Source organism: Lampetra fluviatilis, chromosome 2, assembly GCF_964198595.1.
Source record: "Lampetra fluviatilis chromosome 2, kcLamFluv1.1, whole genome shotgun sequence".
NCBI classification, from domain to species: domain Eukaryota; kingdom Metazoa; phylum Chordata; class Hyperoartia; order Petromyzontiformes; family Petromyzontidae; genus Lampetra; species Lampetra fluviatilis.
In genome coordinates this window covers 3,391,244-3,417,065 of record NC_136276.1, presented here as the reverse complement: position 1 = coordinate 3,417,065, position 25,822 = coordinate 3,391,244, and the positions used below count along the sequence as shown (strand labels likewise).

Genomic DNA, 25,822 nt, shown 5'->3' with positions numbered 1-25,822 from the left:
CTACGGGCCCCGCACTTTCAAGGGCCCCGCGCTAAATGCTTTCAAGCTATTAATTCCGGTTCAGTAATTTTGCACTTGCTCTATTACTATAGTACTATACTGCATTCAACTTTTATGAACGACTGGGTGTTTAACGTTAGCGATTTGTCGTATTATCTGGCTGTATAGCAAATGAAAAAATACAATAACTTTACTATGCAAGTAAAAAATGTATGTGTTTTAATATTTACGTGTTTTTTTTTATTTAGGGCCCCTTTATAGCTACAGGCCCCGCACTAGCTTAACCCGGCACTGCAGATATAGCTGCATCTGCCGTACGATTATTTGGTGCAATTCAGTACAGACCATTGTGGGGTAAATATAAATTAAAAGGTTAATTATGTGGGGTCAGTAATTGACCGTTTATACCAGGGATTCTCAAACCACTGTCATTGCAACCCACCGTGGTGTAGATTTTCGCGTTTACCATTCACCGGGGGTTATGCGCCGTGCAATACATTTTGTGTGCCTCTCCGTCGGATCGCGATGAGTGGAATTACCGGCTGCTAGATCCACTGCCCTGCAATCGAGTGCAGATCATGACGAGGAGCCGCAATTTTTTTTGTGCGCTTGCAACTGTGGGTGTGGAACGCAATGCTTCTCTTCGCGGTCGCACCACTGCATCCACTCCCTGCACCCTTCCACTGCTTGGGCTGGCACCTGGCTGTACACGCTTTCACTTTTCACGCCCCCCTTCCCTTCGCTATGAAAATGTAGTTGGGTTTTTTTTCATCTCCACTCGCAGCCCTGCGTCTCAGCAGCCAAGTTGATGTTTTTTAATCGTCTATTGTTAACCGAACAAAACAATCTCATCGACTTCACGGGTTCTGCCGGACGAGTGAAGTTATTTAAGAGCCTGCTGTATTATATCATCAATGTAAATTCAGTCTACAGTGGGTACATTGTGAGCCTCCCCAGCTGTATTTGTCACATTGGGTTGGAGGTGTTGGTTTAGATTCAGCGATGTGTGGTGGTGGTGGTGTACACGAGCAATCCAGAACTTCGGAGGTTAAGGGACGGTGGATCAAATTGTTTTTTTTTGGATGACAAATTGGATGACGTTGGATGGTGATGATTGTGACATCAGTGTGACGACGGAGGTTGAGTTTTACACGCGTGAGTTTTGAACGACTGCCCCCGTGTTACATCTCGTCACTCCGGTCGCCTGTAGGACGCCGATCTCATGGATGTGCCAGAAGAGATGGACATGGGAGGAGGAATGCCGAGCACCCAGACATCTTTGCAGCAAGCCACCCAGCCAGATGCCCTGCTGGCCTCTCAGCCAGCCGCCCAGCAAACCACTCAGCCAGCCACGAACCCAGATGCTCATTTAGAGGGCCCGCCGGGGACTCAGCCAGCCACCAGAGCAGACAGCCAGCCAGGTACAGGTGTGCGCGTACGCTATGGAACCAAGTCACTCGCACTCATGCTCAAACAAAGACAAAGATCCCCCCCATATAAGGTACACAGGCTGTTGGGGCAAGTGCTGTTAACTAGCACCTACAAAGGCCAATACGGTACACAAGGGGGTGATGTGACTATGATCATGCCCGGCTACCTTTGTCTCCCCAGTGGTGATGTTTGCACACCCTACCGGGTGCTAATTTGAGTCTGAGTCAACCTAGGGGATGCCCAGAACTGATTCAAATATCTTTTGCTTATGTTGGCCATGAGTGGGAATCGCTTGCCAGGTTTGTAGCGGCAAAGCGCTAACCAGCACCTTGCCAACTCCCCACATACTCAAAACAAAGACAAAAATCCCCCGTGTAGCCTTCAGCAGACTGTTGGGGCAAGTGTTGTTAACGAGTAGCACCTATGAAGGCCAGAAAGGTACACGGGGGGGTGGGTGGCCAGCACCACACACACACACGTGAGAGCTAGCAAAGTGGGCACGGTACATTCAGGGATGGATAGATGAGCAGCACTCCGATATATAAACTTGAATTTTCTCAGCTCCAGCAAGCTGCCCCAGCAAACCCACCTCTCTTTCTGCCCCCCCCTCTCTATTTAAGGCCTCGACACAGAGGAATTGGGTCTCTGTGTGTCTATGTTGTGTGTCTCTCTCTGTGTGTCTATGTGTTGTCTCTCTCTGCTTGTGTGTCTGTCTGTGTGTCTCTGTGTTGTCTCTCTCTCTCTCTCTCTGCTTGTGTGTCTTTCTCTGTGTGTCTCTGTGTTGTCTCTCTCTGTGTGTCTACATTGTGTGTCTCTCTCTGTGTGTCTCTGTGTGAGTCTCTCTCTGCTTGTGTGTCTGTCTATGTGTCTCCGTGTCTGTGTTTTGTCCCTCTCTCAAATTTAGTTCTACCTGATGACGACCGCTTGTGTTGCAATCGAAACGTCGTACTCTATTATTGAATTTATTTTCTTTCTAGGTGACTTCACCGAAACAACCAAAGAGTAACTCCTAGATATTTTTTGATTTAAAGCTTTCGTGACTGCAGGGATTCATCTTCTTGGTTCTTTCGGTAAAGTCACGTAGAAGGGAAGTAATAAAATAATAAAAATAAAACATAATAAAATTATTCTCACGACGTTTCGGCCACAACGCAAGCAGCCGTCCTCAGGTGAAAACCAGGTCCGTCGAGGCGACAGAGTCTGAATGAAGATGAACTCCTAGATATGTTTGTCCGATTGATGCTCAAGCACCGGGGTGCAGAGGAGTGTGGTGTGGGGAAAAGGGGCTGGGTGAGTGAAGAACTTGAATGGGTGTTTGACTCGGACACTCGTTTATGGAAAGACATTTGCAGCTCTGCTGCGTCTTTATTATTATTATAATTGCGATTATAACATCATAATCATTATTGTTGTTGTTGTTTAAAAACGGAGTGCGTCCCGAATTGTTGTTGTTGTCTTTTTCCCCCACAGAGAAAATGTCTCCCGCTGGGACGGGCTCTGAGGAGACGGGCACTGGCGACAAGCCAAAGAAGCCGACTCCGGTGAGGCCGACAGAGCAGTACCATGGGGGGCACGGGGGGCAATGCCCCCCCCCCCCCCCCAAAACTGGACACCTTCGTTCATTTATTTTCAGTCGGTTACAGAAGAACCGCTCATCGTGATGCCAATTGGTTCCGCGGAACGGCCGTTAAGTGATTTGGGCGTTAAGCGAGTCTAGGAAATAGACGTTGAAGGCTTCATTCGTTCCGATTGCATCGCAAGTTACCGTTTTTCACACGAAAAAACGTACTTTATAATATGTAAACAATGGATATGAATACCAAAAGATGCTAACAACATTTTAAACACATAATATAACAATATACATGGTTAATCAATGCGTGAATTAATATTTTTACTGTGCCTACAACAGCCCGTCGTTAACAGCGGAATCGTCGGTTAGCGAACACATTGGGCTCTATGGAGGCCCTTCGTTAAGTAATTATATGTAATTCATCGTTAACATGGGTGGTCGATAAGAGGGGTTCTACTGTACAATTAAGGTTAAAAATAAATACATGCATTATATGCACCCGCGATTCCTAATGCCAGGAACAAAGCAAACCTCTGCCCCCCTCCCTCCCCCCCAATATTAAAGTCAAACTGCGCCTCGGGCTGACACGACTGGGAGATTTCCTCTGCTTATAAGCGAGACGAAAGCCTCGTGAGACATGAGGAAAGAGAGATTTAGAGGACACGATGCGATAACAAAAATATTTTAGTGAGTACGACAAATTGCGTGCCTAATTTTATTTTTGCTTTTCGCTAAAGGGAATAGTGATAGTATTAACGGGCTCGTTAGCGTTCTCTTTGTGCTTAGTAGACAATTACACGTCAGGCATGGCTAATTTGCGGTTATTTTTCACTCTACTTGCCAAAAACAATGACATTGCAAAAGCGGAACGTTTTTAATCCGTGTAAATGACCTGACATTCACAAACTAAATCAAACAAGGAGGGTGTGGAAGTGCACGCTTGCGACTAGACTGAGGGAATTGAAAGAGGGACCACAGAGATTCGAGGACAACCACAAATGAGAGAGGCCACATCGCCTGTGAGTAAAAGTGCGCACTCTTAGTTTTTTCGGTAAAGTCACGTAGGTAAAAAATGAAATAAAAATTAATAAAAGATAAAATTATAATAAATCACGACGTTTCGGAGGCAACACAAGTCTTCGTCATCCGGTGGGACCGTCACAGCCAGATTTGCTGTATCAAGTGAGGCAGGGATTCCAACATGCAAGTTCTTATCCCTGCCTCACTTGATACAGCAACTCTGGCTGTGACGGTCCCACCTGATGACGGAGACTTGTGTTGCCTCCGAAACGTCGTGATTTATTATTATTTTATTTTTATTAATTTTAATTTCATTTTTTACCTACGTGACTTTACCGAAAAAACTAAGAGTATGAATCCTTGCAGTCACGAAAGCTTCAAATCTAGAAGTAAAAGTGCGCTTGGACAGAACACGTCACTGGAAGGTACAATTGCCTAACAGCAGAATAGCAGCCAAAGGATCGAACGCACCTTGGTGGTTGGGTGGATGACGTTGACTGCAGAGATGGAGCGCTAAAATCAGCTCGTGTGCAGGAGCTAAATAGATCGTTGCATTGGGGCACCATGCTGGGTGGCGATGGCTTTGGGAGAACTCCATCCAACAGGAGATAGATCAAGGCTGTTACGACAGAAAAGGAGGCTGGGTGCCTGTCAGGAGCGGAGAGCCACGCCAGGACCGCCGAGCTCAGACCTTTGACGACCTAAGTTCAAGTCCCAGGTCGCCACTCGGCATGCAGCGAGCTTGATCGTGTCGGCCAAGTAATTGATCTTTTCCGAAAACCCAATGATGGGAATATACACGTTTTAAAAATTCCATGCACTGCTAAACACAGCAGGGGGTGGTGCAGTGGTTAGCACGGCCGTGCAATGGACGCGGCAAGGTTAGTTGTCGGCCGTCAGTGGTATTTGATATCAGAGCCAGTCTTTCCTCCCCTCCGTCGCTAACCCCCACTTATCAGTGTGATGAGGTATGGTGAACAAAACATCCCCCCCACGACTCACACGTGGCTTGGGGAGGCCTACATCCAAAGGTGGATTGAGAATGGCCTGAAATTGTTTATGAAATAAATATTTCCAATTATATTTATATATAATATATAAATACAGGGATACTTGCATCTAAAGCAGGCCCAAGATACACTGGATTGATGAGCAATTGTCTGAGACCACAGAACATATCGCATTAACCTCCCCAACTGAGGTCTGTTATGGGAGGCACTTCATTTCTCCACTTAGCATCATCTCAGGAAGCCACTGAGTGGATCAACATCCCAGACGTGCAATTGTAAGCTTTTACCCGTAGCACGTGAGAAGAAGTTGGCCTGAAATGACCCAAAGTTGACTCGAGACATAGAGCGGCTTTGCTGTCAACACGAGAGTTACTTTGCTGTGGTCAGGGGACGACGTGGGCTGCCCTTGTTGTTGTTGTTGTTGTGTCCGTCTCCCTCGTTGTGCGCGCAGGTGCGGAGAGGTCAGTTGAAGCACATGGAGTCCATTCAGCAGATGTACCAGTACGTGGCACTGTCCCAGTACGTGCCGCAAGACAGCGGCGACCTAGCCATCCAGTACGTGCATCGCGATACCGCCCAGGCTTTTATGATAGGCAACTTTTTGGGCAAGGGCCCTTCTTCATAGCAAGTAAATTGCCCGAAACCTCACCTATTGCATATTGTTCTTGTAAGGCAGTCTTACTGGCGAATGTGTTGAGTTTTTCTGGGTTTGTGGTATGGTTGATTAATGACAACCTCTAAACTGGTAACCGTATTATCGACTCACGGTTCTAAACATCAGAATCCGGTAACTGTTTCATATGTGTGTATGTTGAACTTATGTCGCACCGTACGTAGCCAACCATGATAATTGGAGGTGCAGGGGAAGGACAACAAACTAAACACAAATATAATTTCTCAAGAAATGTTGGTTTCAATTTATATTTGAAAGTGCATAGCTCCAGTGGCTTTCTAATATCGGAAGGAAAATCGTTCCAGACGGCCGCAGAAACGCATCTGAAAACGCACGATGCAGTGGCCATCTTTGTTTGATGGCTAGCTAAAATCTGCCGCAAGGATTCATTGCAGTTTGCACAGGAAATGCTGTTAGTGAACGCACATTAAGGCTGATGTTATATATGGGGATCGAATGTTGCCCCCTCGAGCGTGAGTTTTCTCTGGGCGTTCCAGGTTCCTCTCACATTTAACTACCCATTAATTGGCCGATAACACCGTGACATGTTGAGAACTGCAGAACTTGGACAATTGTTCACGCCAGCTAAGCACGTAGCCTTCTTCCTCCTACCCTCTCAGTGGTTGCTCGCACAGCTGAGCCGTTCCCTCTCTTCAACGGCGAGTGAATGCTGCGCACGTTACAAGTTGAATTCATGATTGCGGCGGTGACGCAGTGGTTGGCGTGCTGCGTTATAAACTTCAACGAATGACGCGGTGTGCGGAGGTGTTCATCTAGCCCGGTCTGTGGCCACATCTACCAGCTAGACTCCCAGTCTCCAGCTGCTCGTGCAATTGGGCACCTGTCAAGCCTGTGTTGTCCATTGCTCTTGACAACACTGCAGAGGTGGGCACAGTTTGCTATTGGCTCACAGCAGCGCAGACTTGAAGGTTTCTACTCCGTACGTACTCATAGTATTGCCAGCGATGTAGCCAATGGATCACATGCTGTGCACCTTACAGGCACAATTGTATAACCCTTGATTATAATAAGCATCTTGACTTAAAGCTTTCGTGACTGCAGGAATTCATATTCTTTGGGTCTTTCGGTAAAGCCACGTAGATAGAAAAATAATGTGTTGCGATCGAAACGTCGTGATAATTGTATTATTTTTCTATCTACGTGGCTTTACCGAAAGACCCAAAGAATATAATAAACATGACAGATGAGAAAAAGCATTTCCACAAATTACTCAATTTGTAAAACGCACAGCAACATTGGACCCCACTGCGAACACGTATTCGGACCCCTTTAAACATACTTTTGAGACTCAAGTGTGAATTTCCTGGGTAAATAAATGTGAATTATTATTATTATTGACTACATGGAGATCTTTGTGTTCTATTTTCCAGGCCCGGAGACATCCTATCAATTGTTGACGATTCCAACGAAGAGTGGTGGAAGGTAAGTTTTTTGGTAAAATATTTTCAATAAATGTTTTATCATAACAGCAGCTAAAAAAAAAATTCAGAAACGAGTTTAAATATTTAATTCAGCCGATGTATTTGTGCATTGCGGCATGCCTACTATTATTAGCACCAGCACACGTAGTAGATGGAATCACATGCCGGGCACGTACAGGCAGGCACAATTGTATAAAGCTTGATTATGAAAATGAGCACTCACATGTTGATCGCAGTCAGTGAAAAAGATTCAGAGGAGTATGTGTGTGTGATGCGTGTGTGCGTGCATGTCGGATTGTATCAGTATTGACTATATGACCATATTGATGTGTAAACATCAACGTCTTGTCGGTAAAGGACATCTTTCTCTATTTTAAACTCTTACGTGAAATATCACATTGACTGATCTACATCTGCGAAATATTGCATTGCTTTTTATTGGATGTACTGAGTATCCCTTTGGCTCAGAGAGATAATCCAAGGCACTCTTATCATGGAGTATATTTGTAAACAAATACATAAAACAACGTGCTGTTATTGAGTGTTATAAACTAATTACATCGGTGGTATCATATTTATTTATCATTTATTTTATCATAATGCCACAGTTTCAGTTGTACATTTCACAAGTTCAGGTTTTTATTTTAACACACTTGAACAACAGTGAGCCTTGTCATTACCATTTAGCGCACGTTAAATGGTAATGATGAAGATGATATCTTAACACAAGTCTTTTCTGGAAATTAGGTTATAGAATGGAATCTCTTCTTTTTCGCCATATTTTTTTTCAAGTTGTCTTTTCGGCATTATTTGAGGATTCGGAATTCAGGATCTCAGCGGTGATGGCTCATTGCTCAGACCCCTGAGCCAACCCAAGCCACCTCAAGTCTTTTTTTTCATTCGTGGTAAATGTAACAGTCACCGGTGCCTGCCGGGGTCACGTTGCACACAAATAAAAAAAAAACATCGATTCCTACACGGGTGACTCGATGCACGCATCACGAGCCTCAGAATCGATATCACCTTCATCAATTGACGCAATCGTGAACATCTCCTCTGCCGGTTATCGTCCGCCCGTCTTCATGCCGCACCTCGACCGATCGCTCTGCGCCCTCCCACCCCCCCTCACTACCTTGCGTTGTCGCTGTGAACCCCAGGGCCGGATCGACGACCGCGTCGGCTTCTTCCCTGCCAACTTCGTGCAGCGGGTGCGGCCGGGCGAGCGCGTGTTCCGTTGCGTGCGCGCGTGCGCGGGCACCCGCGAGCACGGCCACCTGGCGCTCAACCTCGAGCAGGTAGCGCTCGCACGGGCAGAGCGGGGTGTCTATGTTCCACGTGTGTTGTACGCAGTCAACCGTGCTCATCGGAGGTACGGGGGGGGGAAGGGTGACAAGCTGAACACAAAAAACAGTTCTAAAGAAATGAGTTTGTCAATCTCGATAATTTAAAAGTGCATCGCTCCAGTGGCTTCATAATATCGGAAGAGCGTTCCAGATGGCCCTAGGAGCGCATCTGAAAGCGCGCGATGCGGTGATCGTCTTTGTTTAATGGTAAGCCAAAAGCTGTTGCGAAGATATCCACGCACATGCTCGTGCACGTGTGCATCCATGCCCATGTGCATGTCATGCCCGCTCACACGTGCACACGTGTGTCTGCACACAAACACAAATATTCCCCAAAAAGCCATGCCGGCTATTGGGGCAAGTGCTATTGGTAAGCGCCTATTACGGCCGGCAGAGAATGAGGGGGTGGTGTGGCCAGCACCACGCCCAGCTGCCTTCATCTCCCCGGTGCTGATTTTTTACACACTCTGCACCAGGTACTCAATTAAGGCTGAGTCGATGTCAGAATGATCCAGAACTGGTTCAGATATTCATCGCTGATGTTGGCCATGGCTCGGAATCAAATTCAGGTTTCTTGTTTCACAGTACAGGACCCTAACCGCTGCATACCCATGTCCTCACACGTACGACTACACACACCCATGCCCACATGCACACAGAAGTACCCACACACATTTGCCCACATACACTCCCATGCCTATATCCACAAAGTGCTGATTTCTCATTTTATGCCAAATAAAGGTAGCCAGGTTCATATTTCAATTGGGCAGGGCCTGGGTTTCATTTCTGCATGGCCAAGAATGAACGCAGGCTACACAATTGCGGTATAGTGCGAGAAACCACTGTTCCGCTGCTCCTAACACATATACATGGTTACACATGCCCACAGACACACATGCGCCTTAACCAAAAGCAATGAATGCACTGTGCTCCATTGCTCAGGATGTGGTCTCTCTGCATTCACATAGCGTGCACAAGAGGTGCAAACGTGGAATGAGCAGAGCGGCTGGGTTTCATTGTAAATGAAAGCTTTGTGGCTCCCCTCTGATGCAATTTCATGAGCTCGCTCTTCTTATCTGAAGCTTCCAAATGAATATCTGTGTACATCTGTTGCTTTGTATGCCCGTTCACAAGGCTGATTTGTCTGCATTTATTTTTCCCCACATCTATCTCTCTTCTTCACTCTAGTTATTTAATTGCGGTGTGCTTATTCTGCGTTTTCATGTGATGAATAACATGTCAGTTTTCATTTATATGCTTATTCATACGTGACACACGATTGTAAAATTTGGGCTTTCTTTCACCTTTCATCTTTAATGCAACCATCACTCACCCGCTCCTCTCCATTTTCACGCTGTCCCCCGGTGTCTCGACCGCCCCCTCGTCATGCTCGCGGCAGATCTGCGTGGAGAAGGCCAGCATGCCCTCGCAGGGCTTGGTGCGTGTGCAGAGCGGCCGCAAGAAGGGCCTGGTGCCCATCGACTGCCTGGAAGAGATATGAGGGAGGGAGGAAATCGGCCATCGACAATGTCTCCATGGGGTGCGTCTCTCCCGACTCGGCCGGTCCCTTAGCGGGAGCCTGGAGAAGAGTATCTTGAGTTGGCGAGCAGGTGTGGGTGAAAACACAAATGGCTTGACTCTGTGCCATAGATGCCCATTCTGACAGCAGAGCTTCTACCGCTGTCAGAGACTCTGCCATGGAACAGCAGCTGTCACCACCACCACCACCACCTGCCAATAGTGTTGTAGTGGACGTTCTTGGTAGCCACCGGGCAGCCGTAACTGCACAGTCAGGTGGAGAAGGAGCAGACGCTGTTGGGTTCTTTTCTGGCAGTGTAAGCGCACGTCTGAATTCATAGCGGGGGAAACGTCGGGGAGCTTGGCACAGCTGGTGGTGCATCGTGTGTGTGTTGGACATCGGCGCATCATCTGTGTTAGCTGGTGGTGAAACTTGAGCGTTGACCTCTGCACCGTTGCATATTTTATGGGAACTCTGTGCATCACTACACAGCACGCTGCAGATTTGCAATAGTGCCCCCTTCAACAGTAGATGTTCCCTCCACCTTCAAATGTTATTCATTGAATTTCTGACAGACTTTTAAATAAGCTCCGTGTAGTCTCACTGCGGCATATGCCTGCACTACTCGCAGCAGCTAATACAACACAGGCCCACAACTGTGAGATTAGTGCATTAATTTACTATTATATTGATTTATTTATTTACCTAGCTATTTATTTTTTTACAGAAAATATATTATTTTAAATGTAGCATTTATAAAAATGCATATATTATTCAATGCACATACGTTATCGTTCGTGGAATACACTGTTGTAAAAAAAACGTAGAAAGAACTACATGTTTACAAATGTCAAGTTAAATCGTGCTGTCTGAAAGTGTTTTTGATGGTTTAAAAAAATGCAAGTTCATTTCTGTGAAGATTAGAAATAGTTAATTACAAGCAATTACCGTAAATGATTGAAAATGAAGGAAAATGCAAACATTTAGCTAATGAATAGAGTGGCTGTTTAGATGTCCATGCTCGAATTGATGCGTGTGTGTATAATTGTATACATTTATCTACAATGTGTCTTTGCAAACATTTGAGAATAGGAAGGGGGTAAACATTCATGACTCCACCTCAAGTTATTTATAATCATTATACCTAACATTACCCATTGGAGTTAAATCATTTATTATTTTATTCCCCTCGTATAAATGTTTGCTTTTAAAATGAGAATAACATCACATGGGTTTTTTTCTTTGTTAAAACAAGGGACAACCCCGGATGATGTTAACATTGAACTATTTTTGGTGTCACTTTAGTCTCGCCGAACATTTGATGGCCCTCATTTCTGCTCTGTAAAGATGGGTTCTCCTTACATCAGCCATCTCATACATTTTATTTCTCAAACCCCAGGGCTGTTCCGGATGAATTGAAGACAACTATGTATACAAAATGCTTTTTAGGATTGTCGCTATTGGTGGTCAGGCTGAGACCTTGAAATAAGACCACACCTGAAAACCTCGTGTAATCATGGGTGGCATCCCACATTTAAAGTGAGGGACTAGTGTTAGCTCACGTACTGTGGCAAGATGTTAATTACCTCGCCCGATATACAGGAGGTCGTGGATTAAACCCTGACCCTGACGCCTGTACATTTGGAGTTTGCATGTTCTCTCCATGGTCGTGTGGATCTTTATCCGGGACCTCCGGTTGTTTCCTCCACATTTAGAATTAACATCATGCGTTTAGAGTATTTGGCTGCTTTGCATTGCAACGTGATAAGCCACTTCGTTGAGCTATATAGCTTTATAGATTCTGAAAAGGAGCGATACAGCTCAGTGGGCCTTACCTGGTAAAATAAAAAGTTTAGTTTCAAAATAGTTTAGTTTAAAGCACGTTATAAAGAAGTGGTTGTTCGTACCCTTGGCCACTCAGCCATGTTAACACCAGACATGTAGTTTTATTATTAGGATCTTTTTTTGTCAGTATCAAGTACGTATGGTTAATGTCAGAGGTGTGGACTCGAGTCATGTGACTTGGACTCGAGTCAGACTCGAGTCATGAATTTGATGACTTGCGACTCGACTTGGACTTGCATAACAATGACTTTGTCCCACCTCTGGTTAATGTATACTTGAGTCCTTGCAAAAGGTTTCAATTTGATGTTTGAACATCTTAACAACACCTGTGTTATTGCCAGAAAGGGTAAAACCTATTATTTTTCATACGTTGATACTGGCAAAAAAAAGTATCATGATATGGCTGCTCACCCCAAGATATGAGTGACACGTGCATTGTATTTGCGCTGTTCGCCTTTTGGCGTTCTCTGGTCTGACACTGGTGAGACTAGGCCATAAAGAAGGCTGTTTCTGGTGTAGACCAATCCGTTTCAAAGACAATGCCATATATAATTATCACAGCATGTTTTGTTTGCATGTTCACCACAAGTACTGTGGTTAATGCAGATGATTCCTTGCAAATGGTTTCTATCTGGTGTTTGAACATCTTAACACCTGTTTTATTGCCAGAAAGGGCAAAACCTATTCTTCTATGTTTTCATAGTGTTGTTATTGAAACTGAATTGAAATTATTTTCACGCCCTTTGTATGTATACCGTGTTACTGACTGTACTTGGACATTTACTCTACTGGCAGGTCGTGTGTGGTGGGGTAAAGTGTGGCTACTCCAACCTCTTCCCAGAGGTCTGGGCAGTGTGGAAGAATAGGCCAAATCACCCACTCGAAAGGCTGTCAGCAGTGGCATGCAGGGCTGCACCTCTGTCTTTACCTTACCGCAGTTGGAATCTCATTGCCACCAATTTCAAAGCCACCCGCTTATCCGGGATGGAGGCACGAGACGGCCACCGCCCTCACTTGTAAGGCGATGGGACCAGGCGCTTCCCGGAAAGCTTTCTCCCGAGTGTGCTAAGCAGGGGGGTTGAAATGGAACAAAGCAATGTCCACAAGCCTGCTGGGCTTAGAGTGGCGGTGACGGGGGTGTGGTGGTTGGTGGTTGTTGGTGGTGATGGGGTTCACGGGGCATTTTTGCCGTAGCAGGTTAGCGCTACGCTGGGCTACGAACCTGACGACCTGGTCAACGCCAGTGACGATTATCTAAACCGGCCTCCCCTAGGTCGACTCAGCCTCAAATGAGTACCTGGTGCGGTGTGTAGTAAACATCGCCACCGGGGAGACAAAGGCGGACGGGCGTAGTGTGTTGGCCACCCACCCCCTCGTGTAGCCGTGCCGGCCTTCGTAGGTGCTGCTCGCTAACAGCACTTTTACAAAACCGCATTCAAGAAATGACCACATTCACGACGTGAGAAGGATTTCGTGTTTTTCTCCTTCCCGTCAGGCACGTGTTTAGACCAAATACTGTACATGAACTACACTGTATGAGCATTTTTGTAGTACTTTACACATATAGATGCACTACTACTGTATATACACTACTACTGTTACGCGTACACACTTATCAATGTATCAACATGTGATATTTCGAGAGAGGGAGGAGGCACTTTCCAATACCGTTTTAGCAAACGGCTGTCAGCCCAAGGCGCGTCCTCTCATTTGATGTTTCACTTGAGTGAGAATTTATATCTGTAAGTCCCTGTTGTGGTGAAGTCAACGTATTGCCGATAAAGGAGCGAGGGTGTTCGTGCGTTTATGCAAATCTGAGCACAGGATTAAAAAGAAGTGAAAACACGAAGAGCGCAACGAGACTTCAAGGATAATTCCGTCCACCAAATCGGCAGCGAGGGTCGTCTTGAAGGCAGCCCGTGACTTTGCCACGTGGACACCGTGAATCCCATCCGTGACTCGTGGTGTCACAAGGCCATCATCGGTTTCTGTGGCCATCCGCCCATCAAACATTTTAGCTGCCTCCCGGGCGACAGCTCGTCTGCTAATGGGACGAAATCGCCCTCTCCCGTCTCGCCTGGGCCCTCACTCAGCGCTACCTTTTGATCTGCGGCCACCGATGACAAGTTTGTGTGCGCGTGTGTGTGGGGGGGGTTACTTCCTCTCCCTCAAGTGTAATGTCCAGGACCGGTGGGCAAACTTAAACCGCTTCGCCTGTCCCGCACTATTTATGTCGAGCGAAAGGCCACAAAAAGAGCAAAAAAAACATATTTTTTTCAGGAGCTTTTCTTTTTGCGATTTTTTTTTTTCACGGAGCGAGACGTTTTTTTCATAATTTTTTTTCCATTTGTTTTCATTCTTTTTTTCTTCCATAATTTTTGTTTGTTCCATGTCGCAGCGGGAGCCCTCTCGCATCTCTGCAGCAGCAACCTCGGGGGGGGGGGGGGGGTTTATTCCGGCGTTTTGTGTGATCGCGCCAGCCGCCAAGCTTGGACGCGACACACGCGAACGACGCCTCAAGGAACCAAAAAAAAGCAATCGACACAAACCGCCCCCCCCCCACTGGTGATGAAATTGCAGCCATGGGAAGAGCTCACGGTCACCGGGGGCCGAGCAAAGGTCACAACAAAGCAATGAGACGCGCGAGCGAGGTGAATCGCAGCCGCCAACAGAGTCGGTGTTGCCAACACGGAGTAAAAAGCGAAAGTTAAGGCAGGATGGCTAGGTAATTGGAAAATAATAGTTAAGTAAACGGGGAATACAAAAAACACAAAGTCGTTGAAGGTGAAAAATGTAATCTTTAAACTGGAAGTAGTTTGGGTCAAGGCCCGAATGGTTTCATTCATCGGAAATGTACCGCACAAGTTGATTGCACAAGCAGCGAGGGCTGGGCCGTGGATCCCCACATCGCTCACAGGGCGCGCCCCACTTGCCCATCACATTTGTGGAAAATTACATTCGTGGAGTCAAAGTGTCTCCCTGCTGCTTGATTGAGCTCCTGAGTAGCCCTCAGCTCGCTTAGTGGCTTCGGACAAGCAGTGGATACGTGGAAGGGAAATAAAAAAAAATCATTATAAAATTAAACATAATAAAAATAGAATTTTATTTTATTATTTCCCTTCTACGTTAATTTACCGAAAGAACCAAGAAGATGAATCCATGCAGTCACGAAAGCTTTAAATCGAAAGAAAAAAAGCAGTGGATAATTCCACATTCTCACGGCAGTAGTCTCACAACATGATGAGACCCATTTTGGTGAAACATTCACTTAATATACATATTTTTTTAGATATATATGTAGTGTATTTAATAAATCAATACTACGTACTGTGATTCCGTATAACGGTCGTAATTTAAAAATAGGATATTAAATAACGGTGATAATTAGAATGTCTTACAATTGTAAAACTTAACACTGAACTACTATGGGATTGGTTTGTATTCACTAGTGCAGGGAGAATGATTGGCGATTATGATTCTAGAAGTTGTCAAAGAGCAAATAATCTGACTTGCAATGTCATCGTTTAGCATGATTCCATTCATGGAGGCGTCTTTTCTTTACACCAAAGGTATTAAATGGGCAAATTAACTCCAGTAATGTAACACTGTTTGTGAGCATAGTCGTGTTGAAGCTTTGTAATGGCTTCATAAATGTGATATTAATAGCTTTTACATATAAAAACAGTAATTTAATAACTGCTAAAACCAGTATGAATGTCATAAGTACAACCAATGACTAATTATAAATGCGTCAGTGGCTTAGCTTACGAATATAATCGTAATCAATTTATAAATAAAACATCAATGCCAACTTCAATACATCAATATCAATACAATTCTGACAATTAGCAACTCATTAAATAAAATACGCCATTTTGCTTACGAAAATATAACTTGCCCCATAGATGTTGCACACAGTTGCCTGTGCAATAAAATAATTTTAAAAAGTTAAGCCTTTTTTTTTTTTACACAAAGGAGGAATGCCCTTTAGAGAAGCTGCTTTATAAAAGTGTGATCGTTTGGAGCTATTCCCCACCAGACAGAAGGTACGATGGGTGTGTGCACATTTTCCGTCTGTCAATAGGTGGGTCATGCAGAGGTAAACTTAATAATAATAAAAACAACCAAGTGAATTGTATATGCCCTTTCACAGGTTCCCAGCACTTGAAGAACAACAACAACACCCTGTACGCTGTCCCTGCGAGAACCATTTGTGTACGAAGCTTTGGATGTTTGCACTCTGATGTGTTTTCTGTGATGTTACAATTCAGCGACGTATGATGCTCTGGAGCATGATGCTGGGATGCACGATGCGCCGATAAGGCTATATCTGGCACATGCATTGAGAAGCGTATACATTTGCCAGCGCAAGGCAGTGAGTGACCTATTCGATGATGAGGTCACATTTTGACCCATCCATAAAGGATGTCTTTAAAAAAGCCATTAAAAAATACAAAACCGGTCTTTACCCTTCCTCCTCCCCCATCAAATCCTGCATTCTCTCCTTCCATTCATTTAGAAATATCAAGCAATTCTTACCACCGCTCTCATCTAAACATAACTGATATTTTTAAACGTACGCGTGATAGGGCATGACATTCTGCCTATCACTTTGTATTTTAAATCATGTAATATCACTGTACTGGCAATTTAAAGATTTTTTTTTTTAAATATGGACTTGGTAATTGCATTTCATACAGAATCTGGAACCGTTCCACATTTAAATATAAATGTATACACACACACGGTAATTATATTACAAATGTTGCCTTGCAGCAATCTGGTCCAGAACTGACCTGTCCTGCCCACGGTTCAGCACAGGCACAGAGGCTTTTATACCCAGCAAAGATTTAGCAAAGGGCAACTCAGTTATTGTGGATAACTCTCCACATTTGGACCATGAGATTATATGTGACTTTTCACATCTGCACAAGATAGCAAATGGCACGTTTGTTTGACAGTGTTCTCGTAGTCTTTGATGAATGGCCTAATGTTGAATTCGAAGCCCTGAATATAAAGGCTGGCGTGTGCTGGTGTGATGACCACAGAGCCCTCTGGCCTACTACAGACATCCCCAAATCCTCACGTAATATTCACAGTGGTGGGAGGTTGTCTCCTTTTTCTGGTAGAGACGCATAGTCGAACTTTTTCACTTCTCAAGCCAAGTGTTCAGGACAAGCTTTGGAAGTGCTCCTCCATTTAATAATTGTGTATTTCGCACCGCGAGATGTTACATCAAAATCCAGAACACTGGTCTACTGCCGCCACCACCCCCACCCATTACCGTTCTGCTGCCGCCACCGCCTCCGCGTTTTGGTGTCGTGTTGTTCACACGGTCGGCGATAAATGTGGCAAAGTGTGTGCATGGGTCACAGAGAAGGTCGCGACATTACGCGAGCATGTGAAATATGCGTTCGGCTACAACATTTTACAATTTACGAATGCGCAGCGAATAACGCGACACCGCAGCGGCACTGTGGGGGTATTGAAAGCCGAATGCGCTTACAACGTGGTTGTCTGATGTGTTGAAAAATAAAATAAGACATTAAGGCAGTGCATTGGCAGTTCTGAAAACGCCCAGGTTGAAAAAATATCACCATGATCAACATTAGCCCTGTCAAATAACAATTAATTGTAAGGCAGTGGTAATGATGAGTGTCGTGAGTTTTTGCTCTCTAATCATCTATTGGTCTAAAACTCAGTCGCATTGCACAAATAGTATCGACTTCAGGCCCCATCATCTAAATCCATTCAATATTTTTTTGTATTCATCTTGACTCCTCCATTCATATAGAATGGAGTTGTCAGGATAAATGAAATTTAACTTAAGTTGGAAAGTGACATTGAATAACACAGGGCCACATTGCCCGTTTCCACTGGGCTAATTTCATGACGAGGACACTTGCACCGTTGAACTTCACAGGCAGAGTGATACCAGTCGTCTCTGCGGTTAGCTTTGAGAAAACCCGAGGCCACGGGACTTCCTGGGAGCTATGCTCGAGCACTGTGTGACACGCCTGGTTGTCGTACCTGAGAGGCAGCCGCCACTCATTTGAACATCAGTGGCCCCTACTGGAAGAGGGGAGGGGGAGTTCAGAAGCCATGAGAACTACCACTGTAGTTTACAGCTGGTTCACAGTTAATGTTTCATTGCTAAAAGGAAATTTTAAAAGGAATCTGTCGGAAGGCCGTGGTGAAGAATTGATGTCGCTTCTTAAATCCATGTGGAGTTTAACCTGGTCATTTCCAGCTGCCTTGCTCCTATGCAAACGCTGCAATGGATTACTGTGATCAAGAGCAGCGGAGAACGTGGGGAGAGTAACGATTCTAGGGACCTTACATGTATCTTGCAATTATCTGGAACTGAATTGTCGATGCGTGTGATGTTGCAGTGAACTGAAACAGAAAAGGAACACAACAAATAAACTTGGTAATAAATGTGTGTTTGTATGTGTGTCTGTATAGTTGTAAGTATGTATTATGTATTAATGCACACGTACACGATGGGGAGCGGTAGTGCTGCGGTTAGCACGCTGCTCTACGAACCGGACGACCCGAGTTCGATTCCCGCTCATGGCCAACACCAGTGACGATTATTTGAACCGATCGTGGGCCTCCCCCAGGTCGACTCAGCCTCAAATGAGTACCCGGTATGGTGTGTAAGCATCGCCACTCGAGAGACAAAGGTGCTGGCCACCCACCACCTCGTGTGCCGTGCTGACCTTCATAGGTGCTCGCGAACAACACTTGCCCCAACAGTCTGTTAAGGCTATGCGGGGGCTCTTGGTGTGTGTGTATGCATGCATGCATGCTCACAACAACGAGCAGAGCGCCGGGTGGCTAAAGCACAGCAAGTTGGCACAGCAAGTTGGCACAGTAGGGGGCAAAGGTGGTGCATCAGCCAGTCATCTCAGTCAGTCTACCTGCGGCATCTGGGTCTGCCCTGCCAGCGGGCGTTCGACACTTTACGTGGCCTCAAGGTGCACATAGCCTGGCACAAGCGTCGTGGTGACGTCACCGCCACTTAGTGGCGAATGGCGGTTGTTGTTGTTGCACAGTTTATGTAATTCTGTGCAACATTTGGACTCGCATCTATTTAGGCTGGCAAGGCTGCTGGGGGAATTGCCGTGAGTGAAACCCCGATTGTAGTCATCATCATGCATGATGGAAAAATCTGATCTTTTTTTTATTACACACAATATTATCCTTGACAGCAACAACCCTCTGACGTAATTTCAAAACAATTCACGACACGACACCAACGATCATCCTTATAATTCACACCCGACATCATTGCCCCCAAAATTTCCCTCTCCAAACCCATGCCCCGTTTCTGGCCAGAGCAAACTAAAAGAGCAACAGGGCCTCGACACAATATCAGATCTGTGTCCAGGTCAGACTCCATTCGTGTTACACGTAATAATGTAAGAGGTGCGACCAGAAAATTAACCCCTAATAATTTAAAAAATATATTTTTACAGCTCCCCTTGCAAATGATAATACATTTTTGGGTTTAGAGCTGCCTCTGCCTTCTGTAGTTCATTCATTTAACGACCAGTGTTAGTGCCCAGCCGTCTGAACGCACACCTTCTTCCACTCTGCATCCCTCCACCCAGTACTAATTCCTTGCCCATCGCTGAGCAAACTCTATGATTTACTCATTTCATCTCCACAAAGTCAGCCACTTCTACCAAACACGACCATTCAACCGTAAGTGCTATCGCAATCTCTGCGCGAGTCGTTTGATTTGAAATGGGTCTGAACCGTGCACACCGACCTGTAAATGCTAAAGCTAAAGTGGCCAGCTTTTGAAAGGAGTTTGAGCAATCTGAAAAACCATGTACAGTGTAGGTTATCACAGGGGTTCACAATGACTCCGGGTGAAGGTTGAGGATGCTTACGTGTATTGCATCAGTGGGGGTCACCATCTCATTTGCGGAACCCCGGCAGGGCACGCGTCCCTGCTAGGCTTTTCAGCAACAATGTCTTTCATTGCCACTTACGACTTCTGATCGTGAACCAGAGGTGACGTATCAAGCCCTCTCCAATAACTCCACGTGCAATGTTCATGCACGTGCGCGCGTGCGTGTGTGTCCATCGAGTGACCTTTCGGAGGCTCTCGCCCAGTCTGTCCTTCATTGTTCTCGCAGGGAGCACTAATTGGCATCAGTTTCTTTCGTTGGGGAAAAGGTGCCTGCTTATGCCCACAGGGATTTCATCTCGAAAAGGGCAAGGTAACCCCCCACCCCATCCTCTATCTGGGGCGCCATGAAATAAAACACTGGGATTGACTAATTCCCTACACGTGTGTGCATGGAATGCTAAATACGAGCTCATTAGCGGGCAGCGCAGAATGGGGGCCTCAATGCCAATGTGCCCCTCTCAGCATCATGAGTGGCTGTTGGTGGCTGCAGCGAACGGTACACCATGGTGGAACCACTCCCTTCCTCGTGCTTGTGGGTACCGCGCGCCTCCGAGGGGGCCCATGTGAAATTGAATAATCAACAGATTACCCAAAATCACACTTTCTTGAGAATAGGGTTTCCCCTTTTTTCAGGCAACAAAACAGGTGTTGAGAGGTTAAAACACCAAACTGAAACCTTTTACAAGGAATCATGTCTGCATTAACCACAATACTTGTGGTCAGAATGCAAACAAAAAACATACTCTGATAGTATATGCGTTGTCTTTCAAACTGATTGGTCCACACTCGAGACAGCTTTCTTTCGAGTCTAGTCTCAAACGGTGTTGGACCAGAGAGGCGTCCTCTGGAATAACACACTTTCTTGTTTTGGGTTATAGGGCACTACAAAACATAACTAAAACAAACACGGGAACAGTGGCTGGGTTCGTAGCGCAGCTTGCTAACCACTTCTCTAACCCCAACCCAACAAGCAACACACTGACACACAAACAAACTAACAACACGCTAACACACGGCACGCTACCGACACAACATCCTTACAAATAACACAAACACGCGATAACAAACAACTGCACTATGAATATGCTAACAACTTACTAACAAGAAAACAACGCGCTAACGTCTATCAACGCGTTAACAAAACAGTGCATTATCGTCAAACACTCACGCCTGCTCTAATTAATGATGGGTCTAAGCATACGATTTTTTGGTGTGTGTGCAAAAATATGCGAAACCTACGCTCGCATAGAAATGCGACCAAGCGCTACTGGTGTTCAGCGTCTCTTTGAACGCCGCTGTTGGGCCGCTGTTGACGATGCTCCCCTCGAGCTGCGGATCTTGCAGAGTCCTGTGGGGGCTGTGCTCAAGTGACAGATTGGATGCGATGGATATTGAGCTGATTGCAACCGTGGCTCTGCGCACACCACTTTTGCGCGCGCTCTCTCTCTCTCTCTCTTGAGTCTTTGGCCTCTCGACCTTGGCGGTTTATACCTCAAGCATTGCCTGGGCCCCCCTTGTCACACAGGTGGGTGGCTATTCCGGTCTCTCTTCTCTGTCCCAGTCCGGCTTGCCTCCCCCTCCTTCCCCCAGGTCTGGATGGGACCAGATGGTGGTCCCCAGATACACGGCGGTCAATGTGTCATCCAATGAAAGTAAACGTGCGGATGATATTAACGGACAACACATTGACTTTGTGAAATTGAGCTCATATTTGGGTTGCCCATTAATCTGCGATGAATCACGACTACTAGCCCAGTGCATATTTGCTTGGTGGGAAGTCAATATTGGCTGTCCTATGTGAACACTGGAACCCCCCCCCCCCCCACGTGGGAATACAATACAATTTGGATTTATATCGGGTCTAAATGCGAATGCATCTCAAGTGGTCGTACACACAGAGAGTGGGCATGTTCATTTTGCAGAGAGACTTTTTTGTCCGTCGTAAGCAGAGGAAAAAGTAATGGTGTTTTTTTGTGTCTGGACTAGAACAGGGGCAAGGGAGTTGATGACACGAATGTCTGGGGGAAATGAAGTTCAAGACGACGGGGACGGCAGAGGAGAAAGAGCAGCCTCCCGTTTAAGCGGAGGTTTTACTGGAATATTTGACAGAGAGTGTGTGGAGGAGAGTGAAGTGAGAGGGGAGAGGTGGGCAGGGAGCAATCAACGGAGGTTCTTTAAGACGATGAGTGCGACCTTGCAATTGATCAGAGATTATTTTGGGCTTAGTGGATGGATTGGCGAATTTGGGTGATGAGTCCAGCAGCCATAATTTTTGGAGCATCTGCAGAAGGGAGAATGAGGGATCTGGGAAGGCCGTAGTGCTACGAATAGTTGAGTCGGGTTGTCATGAAGGCATAGACTTGGGTCTCAGCAGCAACTAAATCATTATATGGTGCTGTCATTATCCTTACAACTTCTTGATTCTCTTCCCACGTAGTTGAGCTATTTATGGAGAAAATGATCGCTCAGGATCAGTGACAGCTCCAAGGTTTTGCACACACTCTTATCCAGTGTGATGTTAGTTAGAGTTTAAAAGGTGGATGCTCAATCTGGAGTCTTTACTGAGAGTGGACTCTTTACCAATGAGGAGTGCTTCAGTGTTTGGTAACATTTAGCTGAAGAAATCTACACGGCTAATTAACAATTAAAGTTAGATTTTAGCAAAGGGCCCTTCATCTGTGTGCTTTGAAGAAAAGCTACTGCCGGAAACGTCATCTATCATATATTTTTCTCTCCTTTAAGTCCACAGTGTTATTGACAATTGTGTTGTGTTTTGCTTATAATTAGCTTTTGCGAGTTCAACGTTTTACCTACGATTGCTTGCACATTAAAATAAAACGTGCAAAATGGCAAAACCATGTAGAAAAGCGTAGGGTTGTTTGGAAATATTGTCGGCTTGTCGTGTTGTGGGTGGTGCACTTGTTTTTTGGTATATTTTTTACTTCTGTGGTGTCTCTGCCACCTACAGTACATGTCTGATAAAATGTCTTAATTTAACTGAATAGACGGTCATACATACATACATTACTACACGATGCTTAACATGTACAGAGTGTACTGTGGACGATGAAATGATTGATCCTCGCAATCTTTTCCGAACCAAATGGAAATGAATGCAATAGGCGTCACTGCAAAAATAGGTATCTCACAATTGCATTCTCCAAGAAGATTTACGTCACTAAATACCAATTTCATTATCTCACTTTGACGTAAAACAAGAAGAGCCAGTAGACCTTTGTCTATTTTATAATGCTTGTCCCATCTCGTTCATACCTTGCCTCTTGAAATATAACCAGAATGCGAGGTCGATATGACCGTAATTGCATTCTATAACCTTAGATCCTGTCTCCGGACTCGTTTCTCATTGTTTGACAATATTAACCCGGCTCGTGCCGCTGACTTGTTAATACTATCGCCATGTTTACAAAGCAATGTCTGCGTGTCTAGGGCCTGTGAAGTTGAGGGCTTGAAGCCCTAGTCCATGGTAATGGATTATTTTCACCAGGAGCGTTTGAGTCTCCAGGGTTTGGAAGTGACCTTACTGTCTGCGGGCCACGGGTTTAATTGCTGTGTGACCTTGAAGCTAATTTTTGTGATTTTTTTTTATGGTAGAGCACTCGGATTTACACTCGTAACCATAATGCAACTGAATTGGAATAAAAAAAACTCTTCCTTAAAAGTGTCACTGAGCCAACTGAGCCAATGAGGGCACCGTTTGTGAGAGGTATCTGCCACACTTCTTTAGCTGCTCAAATTAACTTTTGTCATATTTGAAAGGCCTTTCTTCAAACTGATCCATTATGTAAAAACGTAAATTTTTCTACCGTTAATTTGTAAAAAATAACAGAAATTAATCCTGATTATAGCGATCAGAAAATGTATTATGAGTTTAATTGAATGTAGTTTGTCATATAAATTTGTGGTACAATTGTTATAATGCAGTTGCATTCAGATTTACGTTTTATAAAATCGAATTTACAAGGTCCATTCAATAGACTGATCTACATCCCGTGTTCAAGTCTTATTTGAAAATGTATTATAAATGTGGATCAATGGAACTCTTTCATCTTCCACTACTACAGTACTGGGTATTAGGGTGTTTTCAGTGGCATTTTGATGTACGTATATACGATTCACGACTGGTTTTTATCGTTCGGTTGAAGGTATACATTTGCTCCTCATTTTTTTCAGGAGCAAAATCAGTCGACTAAAATGTAAATATATTTCTCTTTTTTCAGCGACCCAAAGAAAGCTGTGATTATTTTGAATCAATCCATTTATTTATTTGTTATATATCCTATTGCATGACCATACAGAAATAGCTTTGATTCCCACATCATGAAAAAGCAGGCCCCCAAAATGATGCTGACAGTGATGTAGGCCTACGGAATTAATAAGCACATATAAGGACGAAACACATTCTTCAATAATACTACCTTCCAAGGACAACAGAAATACGTTCATATAATAGGTGACATTTCAGACAATGAAAAAGCGGCATCGCTCTAAACATCGCCTATTACTTATATTGCCCTTTACATTTGAATGACAAATGCGTTGAGTATCTGTTGATTGGTGCCTTGTCCACGTTGTATGACAAAAACAGGTTTAATGTTGCTGAACCCTTACAGGCAGACTTTGGAACACATTCGTTCATTAGTCTTCAACAGAGGACATTTAGGCGCCCCTAAACAGAATCCTGTATGGCTTGTTGACTCGCTCATGTTAAAAGGACCCATGGGATATCAGGCAAAATGAACTGCCTCACATTTGTACTGGAGGAGCGTGCACGCTCTTTGTGTTACGTAAAGCAGGGTCAACCTTTCCAGTGAGATCAATGTTGGGTTTTTTTTAAACCTGAGATAGCTTTGTGTGCAGATGCAAATTCTTACCTGTTGAACCCTGTGACCTTCATTATTCTGACGAGGGAGACAAAGACGGCCGGCCGTGGTGCTGGCCACGCCATCTCTCTCAACGATCCGCCTCGCTGACGGCGCTTGTCCAGTTTATTAAGAGGCAACACGCGGGGTCTTTGTCTTGGTGTATTTGTAAATGGATGTGAGTCGATGTGTGTGTGAGCGTGCATGAATCAACCAATATCACTGGCGAATATGTGAACCAGCCCTGAGCCTCCCCTAGCTAAACTCAGCCTTCAATCACTAACTGGGGCGGTGTGTAAACATCCGCACTGAAGAGACGACGAGGTGTGGTGTTGGCCACCCACCTGCCCATGTGCGGTTGGCCTTCATAGGTGCTTGCTAAGAGCAATACAGGGACATTTGTCTTTGTGTGCGTAAATGAGTGTGTGGGCGGGGAGCGGTAGTGTAGTGGTTAGCGTGATGTGCTATGAACCCGGCGACCCGAGTTCGATTTCCGCTGACGGCCAAAACCAGTGGCGATTATCTGAACCGGTCCTGGGCCTCCCCTATTTCGACTCAGCCTCAAATTACTACCTGGTGCGATGTGTAAACATCGCCACGAGGGAGACAAAGGCGGCCGGGCGTGGTGTTGGCCACCCACCCCCTCGTGTGCCGTTCCGGCCTTCATGGTGCTTGCTAACAGCACTTGCGCCAACAGTCTGTTAAGACTATATGGGGGATCTTTGTCTTTGTGTGAGCAAGCCACTCCACTATCAACTTTGGGTAAAGTTGCGAATAATGGAGAAAATAGGGTCGAGGATAATAATTAATAATTTATAACAATTATTATTCACTTATTTATCCAGGAAAACCACACACACTTTCTCAGGAGGGTCCTGCATTGGGTTTTCGTTTCAAGACGTTTTCAGCCAATGAATGTGTTTTTATAGAAGTGGGAGGAAACCGAAGAACCCAGAGAAAGCCCACGCATGTGAGGGGCAACACTCTATCCCCGTGCAGATGGGCACAGATGGCGATTAGTCCACTTGCTGTACTGCTTTCTTCTCGCTCGACATGGCAACTTGTGCAATCTACCAACCATCGCCTCCACAGTGCTGCATTGCAAGCCACGTGCCACCGTCCGGCTATATAATACGAATTTCCACTTGTCCCAGATAGTAGG

General features: G+C 45.2%; 1 protein-coding gene across 3 annotated transcripts in view; it reads left to right on the top strand.

The window, feature by feature from the left end:
• Positions 1 to 16,197, top strand: part of LOC144939775 (SH3 and cysteine-rich domain-containing protein-like) — a 38,871-nt gene extending 22,674 nt beyond the window's left edge. For 2 of the 3 annotated variants that reach the window (XM_078866728.1, XM_078866726.1), the window contains 6 exons: positions 1,211 to 1,421; positions 2,902 to 2,972; positions 5,486 to 5,589; positions 7,099 to 7,150; positions 8,307 to 8,444; positions 9,892 to 10,624. In XM_078866728.1, coding sequence (XP_078722854.1) covers positions 1,211 to 1,421; positions 2,902 to 2,972; positions 5,486 to 5,589; positions 7,099 to 7,150; positions 8,307 to 8,444; positions 9,892 to 9,993 — 678 coding nt within the window. In that variant the 3' untranslated portion in view covers positions 9,994 to 10,624. Of the gene's footprint in view, positions 1 to 1,210; positions 1,422 to 2,901; positions 2,973 to 5,485; positions 5,590 to 7,098; positions 7,151 to 8,306; positions 8,445 to 9,891; positions 10,625 to 16,009 lie in introns of those variants that run through there. The other variant, XM_078866727.1, reaches the window with a different exon arrangement.
• Positions 16,198 to 25,822: the final 9,625 nt, after the last annotated feature.